The sequence below is a fragment of the Petaurus breviceps genome, unplaced genomic scaffold, assembly GCF_028583685.1.
Source record: "Petaurus breviceps papuanus isolate PSGF00001 unplaced genomic scaffold, PetGlider_PUasm1.0 126, whole genome shotgun sequence".
Lineage (NCBI taxonomy): Eukaryota > Metazoa > Chordata > Mammalia > Diprotodontia > Petauridae > Petaurus > Petaurus breviceps.
The window spans coordinates 19656462-19668259 of record NW_027185655.1 but is presented as its reverse complement, the minus strand read 5'-3'; the positions used below and the strand labels follow the sequence as shown (position 1 = coordinate 19668259).

At 35.8% G+C, this 11798-nt stretch overlaps 1 protein-coding gene across 3 annotated transcripts in view; it reads right to left on the bottom strand.

Annotated features, from left to right (window-relative positions):
• EMCN (endomucin) overlaps positions 1-11798 on the bottom strand; it is a 179638-nt gene that overhangs the window by 17043 nt on the left and 150797 nt on the right. For all 3 annotated transcript variants that reach the window (XM_069093984.1, XM_069093981.1, XM_069093989.1), the window contains 2 exons: positions 8082-8106; positions 5836-5897 (listed from right to left, as the gene is read on the bottom strand). In XM_069093984.1, coding sequence (XP_068950085.1) covers positions 5836-5897; positions 8082-8106 — 87 coding nt within the window. The remainder of the gene's footprint in view (positions 1-5835; positions 5898-8081; positions 8107-11798) is intronic.

Below are 11798 nucleotides of genomic sequence, written 5' to 3'. Positions count from 1 at the left end.
CTCCCCTCTTTTCTCTTCCCTCTTTCCCCCTCAAAAAACTGGCTTCTATAAAAACTAAGTGGTCTTATTCTTAGGGAATTACAGTGAAAGTGACAAAGATAAAGACAGTAGTGATGATGCAGGATTCTTTTTTTTTTTCTGGTGCCTAAGTGATTACAAATTGCTGTCTTCCCAATAACCCTGTGAGGTGGTCAGCTCAAATATTATTAGCCTCATTTTAAATGTGAGGGACATTGAAATATAGAGAGGTTAACTGAATTGCCCGGGACGATAGAGCCAGTAAATGTCAGAGGCAAGATTTGAGCCCATATTTTCTACACTGGAGCCAAGAACACATTTCACTATTCTATGAATAAAGTATGTTTATTTGAATGGAAAGAAGTATATGCAAGAGTGGGGTTAAAACTACTTCTAATCAGAATGACACCTTAGGTAGATAAGAACACATCTTAGTGGTCAGTTAAATTAAATAAGTAACAAATAAGTAATTAAATAATTTATTATATAATAATTTATTATTATATTACATATAATAATATATTATATGTAATATAATATTATAATAATATATAATAAATTAAATAAGTAACACATTAAAAGACATTTGATTAAAACAATTGATGCCAGATGAAGAATGCTCCAGTTGGCCGTGGGATTTCATTATGCCTTCTGGGTGCTGTATAAAAGCACAGATTTATCTGGAATAAGAGGTTTTCCAGATATTTGAGCAAATGTGGCTTTCTGATGTATTACTGAAAAGAAACCACTTGGCAGGAGGGTGCTGGTGAAGGAGAGGACTCAACTTTGACCTTAGTCATGTTCCCTTTCTCCTGAGGAGGACCTTGAGAGCTCAGAAGTCATTGAACTTCCTATCACTGTGCTAACTGGTGTCCCCAAGTCAACTGGAGGTTGGACATTGGGATCCAAGGGCAGATGGGAGAAAAAGACTTTCATCAACTGGTGAGCTAGCCTTATGATATGTGTGCTTTCTCTATACTGGGCTCTTCCCATACTCATGGGCTAGTGTGTCAGAGACTTTGGGGGAAGGGAATAGGTATTTTGTCAAATTGTTTTTATTTTAACGTATTTTTTTAATGTATCACATTAGTTAATATCTCTTGCTAAAAATTACTTAGATTGGCTAGCTAAATGATTCTTAAATAATAAATTTAGAGGAAAAGCATACCAGTGGGGGTTCAAGTCTATAGCATTAGAGAATCACCTTTGACCCCCTTTGTATACTGTTAGAACCTTGAGAAGAAGCTATAACCAAAATCTAGGAAGTTGACTTATCAGTAGGAATGTGAATTGAGAAAAGGATACCTCAGAACTTCTATGGGCTATATATGTTAAAAATGTCTTTCTCACTAAATAATAAATTAATATGTGTGTATGTGTATGAATGGTATCCATTATATACACACAGAGCTGTGCACATGCATGTATATGTTTATGTATGTGTGTATATGGATAGATAGATAGATAGATAGATAGATAGATAGATAGATAGATAGATAGTGTCCCAAAGGTCTAAGTGCAGTTTTAAGTTATTGAAGCCTAAAACTACACTAAGACTTTTGGAACATCCTACATACATACATACATAATGTTTATATATATATATATACATACATATACACACATATGCATAATGGGTATAGAGCATGCAATGTAAATATATAACATATATCATTAATAGTATCACAATACATTATGAATGTCCATAGCATTATATATACATATACACATACACATGTATGCGTGTATATATGTATATATTCTACATTAAAAAATCTTTTCTTTTAGGGGTATGTTCCATATTCAGGGCAGCCTATATTCAGATTAATATGATCCTTGCCACATAATAATTTAACCTTTTTTTCAATTAACTCAACATCTATTCAGATGTCCATTCAATTATAGAGCTATGTTCCTTGCCTCTCATATCAAAAATGGTCTCAAATTCCCAGAATCAACATTGAAAAGTTCAAGCAATGTTTGATTTGAAGAATGCTAGCCCAGCAAGAAAATCATAAAAGAAAGTGGGGGGTGGATAGATTTTATGTCAGAAGTTTTTGGTTTTGTCATACTCTTAATAGTTATGGGATTTGGATTTTGATGAGGTTGGGCTAGTGTGGAAAGCTACTGGAAACATTGCAGGTGACTTCAGAGACTACTTGACCTTGATTTTATTTTTGTTCAGAAAAAGAGGAGGTCTGTGTCTCTGGAGATTCTGTTTAGCTGTTTGAAAATTTTCCTAGCACATAATTATAAACATCTTCATCTTCCTATGTACCATTTGACAATGTTGACCATTCCTTTTCTCTTAAATTCACCTTATCCTTGCCACTCTTGGAAAGCAGGGTGGCACAGTGGATAGAGTGTTGTGTCTGGAGTCAAGAAGACCTAATTTCAACTACTCCCTCAGGCATTTCCTAGCTGTGTGACCCTGGACAATTCACTTAATTGCTGTCTGCCTCAGTTTCCTCAGCTGTAAAATGAGTATAATAATAATACCTACCTTATAAGGCTACTGTGAAGATCAAAGGCGATAGTATTTATAAAGTGCTTAGACCAGTTCCTGGCACATAGTAGGTATTTAATAAATGATTGTGTCCTTTCTCTCTACCACCATGATAATTCAGTCCTTTATTATGAATGAATGAAAAATCATTTATTGAGCCCTTACTATATGCCAAACACTGTTCTAAGCATGGAGGATCCTTCTACTTTCTGTATTTCTGTAATCGCTTTATATAAAAATCCATCCACCCTTTCAGGCTCAGCTGAAATGCTAATTCATTTGAGGGCAGTGGGTGGGGATATGATTAACGAAGACTGCATAAAGAATAGGCTTTTTCTTTCTCCTGAATACCCACACCTCTCCCTATTTCTCTCAAGGCATGTTTCATATTCTGTCCTCTATTACAGTTATTTTTGTACATATCTCTTCACCCCCTACTGAATTGTCCTTGCTTCTTGAAGGCAGGAAACATGCTTCATTTATTTTTGTATTGCCCAAGATACTTTGCATATAGAGATAAATAAATATTTTTTAATGAATACGTTTCTGAATATACATATTAAAATATCCTATCTTGTTACCATTTATATATGTAGTTTATCAGTTCATTTTAGTGCTAGAAATTGAGAACATGCTCTGTTGAGAGAAGTTTATGAATGTCTGTCCAAAAATACAGTTAATTCTTCTGATTCTATTTCCAAGATAAATTTGGTTGTTTTGGGGTAGAAAACTATTAAGGAAAAGTGTTTTTTTAATTGGAAAATATACCCAGAGCAAAGTAGTGTAGGTTCCTAAAGGAGTTCTGACTTGTGACTTTTTAGTGGGCGTGATGAAAAAAATAGATGGAAAAGAGGCCTTGGGAAGACTGACTTGAAATGGAGTATGTAGCGACTTCTTACCTGCCATTAAAAAGCTTGATCAAAACAAAATCTAATCACATTAGACAAAATAAAAAGTCTAATCATATTAGACTAAGTTCAGTAGGACAATTCCCAGTAGTAATAATAGCCAGTATTTTTACAGAGCATAAGGCCCTCAGAGATAGGTGCCATTGTTATCCCTATTTTACAGATGATGACACTGAGGTGAACAGAAGTTAGGTGTCTTGACTAGGTTCACATAGCTAGTAAGTGAGACCAAATTTGAACTCAGCTTCTCCTGCCTTCAAGCCCTGTGCTCTATCCATTGTGCTACTTAAGTGTCCCATGAAAGGAAGGAATGTCTTCATTTCCAAATGAGGTACCTATGAAATCCAAACATACCTGGTAATTTAGACACATTTTAATTTACTACTGGATGTTAATGGGCTCCTTTTTGTTTTTAGGCAAAAACCTCTCTCAGGTATTTGAAGTCCTTCAGCCAACATTGTGCATTGTTCCCCTTCCCAGAATCTATGACCTCATCAAACTGGCCTCCCCATTCACAACATTCTATCTCCCATTTCTATGAGCTTTGCATAGATATCGTAAGCCCCCTTTACTTCTACCCTTAGAATCCCTGGTTAGCTTCAGGGCTCAGCTTAAGCACCCCCAAGACCTATCTTACTATCCTCAGTAACTAGTGTCCTCTCCCTCAAATTATATTTAAATATCATATTAAATCATCTAATCGATAAATGGTCAAAGGGTATGAACAGGCAGTTTTCCAATGAAGAAATCAAAACAATTTATAGTCATACAAAAATGCTTTAAATTATTATTGATTAGAGAAACACAGACTGAAACAACCATAGGATATCATTTTACATCTGCCAGATTGGCCAAAATGATAGAAGAGGAAAGGGACAAATGTTGGACAGCACGTGGAAAAATTGGGACACTAATTGGTTGTTGGTGGAGGTGTGAACTAATCTGACCATTTTGGAGAGCAATGAGGAATTATGCCCAAAGAGTAATCAAACTACCTATACTCTTTGACCCAGAAATATCACTACTTGGTCTATTTCCAAAGATGATTAGGGAAAAAGGAAAAGAACTTGTATTTTCTAAAGTGTTTATGGAAGCTCTCTGTGGTGGAAAACAATTGGAAATTGTGGGGATGCTTGTGAATTGGTGAATGGCTAAACAAGTTGTGGTATATGATTTTGATGGAATACTACTGTGCTATAAGAAATAATGAGCTCAATGATTTTAGAAAAAAATGGGAAGATTTGCATGAAATAATGAATAGCAAAATGAGCAGAATCAAGAACACATTGTATACAGTAACAGAAATATTGTTTTAAGAATGACTTTAAGAGGGGATGGCTAGGTGGAGCAGTGAATAAAGCAAGGCTTGGAGTCAGGAGGACCCGAGTTCAAATCCAGCCTCAGACACTTAACACTTACTAGTTGTGTGACCTTGGGCAAGTCACTTAACCCCAATTGCCCTGCCTTCCCCCCTCCAAAAACAAAAACAAATGACTTTCAGTGATTAAGTCATTTTGACTATTATAGATACCCAAATTAACTATAAGGGACACATGAAGAAAGATGCTCTCTGAATCCAGAGAAAGAACTGATAAATAGAAGTAGGTATAGAATTATTTTACATATACATACTAACATATACACACCTATTTGTGTCTAGTAGTAGCTATCTCTAAGGTGGAGGTGGGAGAGAAGAAAGAAATTGTCTTGATAATTTTGTTATATATTTGAAAGGAATAGCAAGTTGTGTATAGTAGATTTGCAGTTTTTTGTACAATCATCATTTTATTGTATTTGGAAATGCCTGTTTCATGCCACAAATTAAAAATAAAATAAAAAGTATATATACATATATGTGTATATATATGTATACATACATGTATATGATTTACTTAGCAACATTTATGTAAGCTCCTTGAGGACAAGACTTCTTTCTTTCTTTCTTCTTTTTGTTTCCCCTTGGTATTCTCCAGTGCCTGGCATATGATAGACTCTTAATAAATATTTGTTGCTTAATTGAGTGGATGGATGGACATAGTTAATATCCTGAATTCCATTCTGGATCTTTTTCGCATGGAAAGGGTAAATGTTGAACCATATGTCAAATATAGGTGTTTCTGGACTTATATACTTCCTAACATAATTGACATTTGAAAGTCTTTAAGTCACCTCTCATTCTTTCTTCTTATCTTCAGCAGGGCTTGTAACACATTTTCAGGGCATTCAGTTCAGCATCTTCATTAAGCAAATATATTCCCATGGTTAATCTTACCTTAAAATGATTTCTGTTTTATTGGAATTCCTACTTGGCTATTTCCTTTGAAGTGTTGATTTCATGTCATTTTTACATTAATAAAATCTAAGTTAAAAATCCTGCTTATATACGATAAAAAAGGTACTTACTGGTCTCAGGAGATATTGTCTTGACAGTGAGAAGTTTAACACTTTCTTTATCTGATTGGGGCCTATTTATATTAGAAAGATTAGGTTAGCACCAAAGTAATTGGCATGATTTATCTGTGCAAAAATGTGCATACTATCAAGAAAAAAAAAACCCAACCACTTGTCTGTATCTATAGTTGATACCATGTCTATTCAAACATCCACACACAGAGGCTTTTAAGTCTCTTTTTTAACCAAGCCAAAAAAGATTCTATTCCATTCTGATACAAAAATATTCATCAGATAAAGAGCAAGGACCAAAACTAACAAATTCAGAGTAAATGCCATTAATTCTCCAGTACTAAAATAGAAAGTAAAGGAGATAGAAATGTTCCTACAGGTCCGAGCATTTTCTGGGCACTTGGTTCAATGGACAGAATGCCAGGCTTGGATTCAGGAAAACCTGAGTTCAAATTCGATTTCAGATACTTACTTGATATGTGAACCCAGACAAGTTACCTACCCTCTGTTTGCCTCTGTAAAATGGGGATGATAACACCCACCTCCCAGGGCTGTTCTGAGGAATAAATAGGATAACATTTGTGAAGTACTTGGTACAGTGATTGATCCATAGTAGGAACTAAATAAATGCTTGTTTCTTTCTCGCTCCTTTTCCTCTTCCTATATTTATCCTCAAGTCTCCGTCCTTAGTTCATGTAGACAGGCATATCGGGAAAGAGATTTTTTAAGGTTTTTGATACTCAAAAAAAATGACTATAACCTTTTATCTTTCTCAGTTGAGGTTAATTGAACTTTGCATAAATGCACATGTGCATTGGTTTTGTTATTCTCCTTTATAACTACTTAGATCTTTCTTTTATAACTACTTAGGTCTTTTCTCTCTCACCTTGTCTTTAATGGCCAGCCTATTTGCTTTCACCTATTTTGTCATTTTATACAAAGACTCTGCAGCCCCAGAGTCATTCCTGGAGATGAAGACAGGCAGGTCAGCCTTCAAATGTCATGTACAATTACTCTTTAAGCATGTGTCCATGGCTTGGTATAGTCTTGTTTATGTGTTGTAAATTTCCTTGGGCAAATTCTATTATAGGATCATACATTTAAAGGTAAAAGGGATCTTAGCAATCCCGGAATCCAGTCCTCTAATTTTACAGATGAGTAAACTGAGGCTCAGAGAGGTTAAGTAATATGACCAAGTTAAGTGATTTTTTTCCCCAACCCAATTCATTGCTATAAGGTATGAGTTGGAATTCAAACTGAAATCTAGCTTATTTTCTACTATACCATACTGTTTCTCTCTTTTTTTTGTGGGGGTGTCTTAATATTGAGAAATTCCTCTTTTTCTCAGGATAAATTTTCTGGATGTCCTCAATATGTTCCAACCCATCACCCTTCTCTTTAAATATTCTTACCCTCTACATATAGAGTTTCCACACACCTTTAATTGTTAGTCTGCCAAACTCTACAGAGTACATTTTCTATTCACTTCTGTACCGTCTGCCCTATCTCCTTTTGTGTCTTATCTTTCCCTAATAGATTATGAGCCCTTTGAGGGCATGGATTATTTTTCTTTTCCTTATTTATATCCCCAGCACTTAGAATAGTGCTTGGCATACATTAGGCACTTAGTAATTTGTGTGTGTGTGTGTGTGTGTTGTGTTGTACTTCTCCTGAAAAGAGAGGCACATAGCTCACATTTCTGCATTTCAAGTTTTACAAAATGCTTCCCTTAAAATACTGCCCTTGAGATTGGAAATAAAAATTTTATTATTCTTATCCTACTAATGAGGAAATTGAGGTTCAGGGAATTTAAATCACTAGCCCATGGTTTTGTGCTAATATTTGAAATGGGAGTTGTTCTCAGGTTTCCAGACTTTAGACTTCTTCTCTTTCTAACATACATTTCCTTTAAAAAAGACTTAGAGGATCATAGATCTAGAAATGCTCCAGAAGACATGTAGTCTAGAGCTTAGCTCAGTGCCTCAAATAGAAGGCAATTAGTAATTATGAATAATAAATGAAGTATTTATTGATTGATTTATTGATGATCCAACTTCCTCATTTTACAGATAGGAAAACTGAAAACAAGAAAGGTAAAGTGATGTACCCAAGGTCACACATATAAGTAAATAAGGCAAATAGAATTTGGACCCAGGTCCTCTGTGTATGAAGTCAATGGTATTTCTATAGCCCCATGCAAACTCTTAGCAACCCACCCTCAGCATTATAAACATGGCGGTACTTACTGGTCAGTTCCATTGTCTGGTGTACCTGGAATAAAATATAATAGGTGATTTGTGTTAGAACCCTAGCATTTTCCAGCTGGAAGGAAGCTTAGAGATTTTTTAGTCAAATCCCTGGCTGCAGAAAGACAAAATAGAATATAACTGCAACAACAATAATGACAAAACCCCTTTATTAACAGCTGCCAATACCTAAGGAATAATTCTGTGTGGTTTCAGAATTCTGTATTGATGTTCCTAGAACCAACTTACAGTTTCTTATTCCCCATAAACTATTTCCTGGGGTTTGGTTACCAGTTACAGAGGGATTTTGGTTACCAGTTATATATAAGGGGTTTCTGGTGTCCTCCTGATTAGGTCAGATTCAGAGACCTTCGTTCCCAAACGATGGAGGGAGATCTGAGTTTTTCTTGAGGCCCCATGATTCTCTGCAGCTGTGTGAGCATGCTGCCTATTACTGCAGGTCCTACAAATATCTAATGTCATTCAAGTGCTTCCAGGCACAATGGATGAAATTACTTTCCAGACAGGAGAATTGGATTTTCCACTTTCTCCTTTGTGCATTTCTCTTGCTTGGGATGCAAATCATAGTCTTTGCCGAGCAGCAATACCGCAAACTCCTGCTTGCAATTATCTCTCAAGGCAATGGTCGGAACTAGTCCCACAAAAACGTCACCCAAGATGTTGCTGAAGTTAATAAAATGCAGCTAGGCCCCTAAATGTACTGGGATCCATCTGGTAGAAAACACATGTGGGTATGGAATTTTACTTTTGAATTGACTATAACTGGCAAACAAATAGAGCCTTGTCCCTTGCTTGGGTCTCTGCATTTCACAAGGACCTTGTCTCTCTACCATTCTTTTGTAAGGGTTTTCTTTGGCCATCTTTCAAAAAAGGACTTTTTTTTTGTAGTTCACTCATTTTTTTACCTTGCCTGAAGCTACACAGGATTTTCTGAGGCCTTATTCTTTCTTTCATTAAGTAGCTTCCCTCTGAGATCACCTCTCATTTAATACATATATGTGTGTTGGGAGAATGGGAAGTGAGTTTGTATATTTGTGATTATACCTTCTAAACTAAATATTTTTTGCAAAAAAGCTGAAAGTGTTAAATACATATGTATGTATGTGTATATATGTGCACATATATACACATGCATATATATGCATATGTATGTGTGTGTATATGTATAGTTGTTTGAATGTTGACTCCCTTCAATGATTCAGTCTTGTCCATGTTCTTCCCAAAGTTTACCATGTATATTCCATCCAACATGCTCAAAGCTCTCCTCATTTTGCCCTGACACCATACAGAACATACTGACTTTCCACTTTTTCATTTTTGCCATGGGAGCAGCTCTCTTTTTCATCCTAGCATGCAATTTCTTAATTACATCCTTACCCCACTTCTTTGGAGTTCCTTATTGGTTATGTGTTACAGGATGGTCACACCCACCCATGTACCTCTCCATTATCCTCATTGTTAAAGTCATTTTAGTTTTTCAGAAGCAGTGGTGCACAGCTAACTTTCATTAAGCACTCAAAATAAAATGCCAATGTTGAAAAATGGGCCTATGCGTGCATGGAAAGCTTGGGGTCACTAAAAGAGGTCCAAGCACAATCCAGCTCTCTCTCTTTCTCCTTTCCAACTCTGTGCCAAGATCATTGTCCATCTGGATGGTCTGTCCCAGATGTATAAAGCATTTAGAAACATAAAAGTTGTCATGATCTGAGTAATATTCTAACTTCCTAATCCCCTGTTAGGATAATTTTTTATTTAAGGCATTGAAACCATTCTTGAAACTTGATTAGCTCAAGGGGTTAAAGACTCAGACTACTGGCATCCTCATTGCCTAGATATTGAAGAGCCAGGAGTAGCTCCTGGCATGCTCTGATGTTTGGCTGTTGGACCATGACAAGAGACATTTTTCATCCATTTGGTCTTTAGAGAGGCCAGTCTCCTTTGAGTGATTATGTTTCTTGTTGGAGGCTCTTTGATGTCCTGAAGTTTGATTCATTCATTACAATGTCACACATAAGGAGGAGAATTAGGAAGATGTTAAAATCTACAGGAAATTCCTCTTTGACCTGACCTCTGGACTGAATCTTCTCTATCATCATGACAAATGGGTATATTTGGTGTGCATTCAACTCCTTGCTTAATTCCTCAACCAATGCTTGTCAGTACTAATTATATTGTTATATCTTCTAAGGAATCCTGAATGATGTTCACCTATGGATTCAAGACAGTTTGCTCAAAAACACCTTTGTAGGTAATGTTTCATTCTACTGAATCAAAATCTTTTTGACAATCAACAATTAATACAATGGAATATTTTGTTCTACTTTTCAGTATGTTGTAAAATGTTGAGGATGGCCCATTGTTGAATATTGCTTGTGAATGCCTGTCCATTCCATCCTAATACCCTTGTTAAGGTATTAAGGGTACCTTCAATTCATGTATAGATTGATCTCATAAAACTTTTTTTTTATAGATGGGAGAGTAAGCATGTAGGTCAATAGTCATTGATATACTTGACTTACCTTTTTCTACTACTAACAAGGGCCAATATATTTTCCATCCTTTTGGCATCTTTTCCTTGTTTAAAAACCTTGTACATCAGTCCCTTAATGTCCTCACAATTGTATCACTTCCAGAATAATCCCTTCTCAGTGTATTTATCCAGTATAGCTGATTTTCTCTTCTTTATTCTCTTTAGTTCCATTTCTTCTTCTTCTAAAAACACTTCAGGGACTGTGCTGTTAGTTCCAATTATGGTGAATCCATCATCCTCAATGGAGAAAAAATTAATAAATATTTATTAAGAGCCCGAGTTAAAAAGAAAGGCAAAAGATAGTCCCTATTATCAAAGAGTTCATGATTTAACAAGAGAGGACAACATGTAAAAAAGAAACTAAAAAGGCATTGGGGGTAAGGGGAAGGAAAGGGTGCCCAGTGGACAGGGATTCATGATGAAATCCTGAGGCTGGTGGAAAATGACAAAATGGCTGTCCTGGGGCCCCTTGACAAAGGAGAATCTAAAAGGAGCTCTCTGAAGTCTGCCCTCCATCCTCTCTAATCAGGAGGGAGGGGTTATAGGGACAGGGTGTTCTGCGGCAGTGTGAATTTCAGAAGTGATGAAATTTTGTAAGATATTGAGTTCCTGGAGACTATGATGAAGTCCAGGAGAGCAGCTGGGTGGAAAATTTTCAGTTTTGAATATCCTTGGTTAGCAGGACATCTTGCCACACTTCCTTTAAACTGACTTTCCACTTTGCTGCCTTTCTCTGCTTTATATTTCTCTGCTCATACCATACATCATTCTTCTTCATAAAATTTGCAAGATGAATTTATATTTTCATCTAGTGTTGCCTTTGGTGGTCATCTTTCTCCATGTTATGTCAATAATTCAGATGTCTTCAGATTAAGACTAGGCTTTTTTTGGTCTCCTTATTGTGGTAGGTAATTTATGTTGGTTAAACTTTGTATGAAATTATTATAGTTGGTATCGATGTCAATTCTGATGTCCATTTCTTATATTTTTTATAAAATTACTTTTTAATATAATTCATGTTTCAATGAATTATTTTCACTTCATATCATTTTCTCAGTATTATTTCTTGTTCTTTCTGTTTTGGTTCTTTTTAAAATTTTTTTTTCCTTTTTGTTCTTGATCTTGTTGCTCCTCCTCCTCTTCCTCCTCCTCCTCCTCCTCCTCCT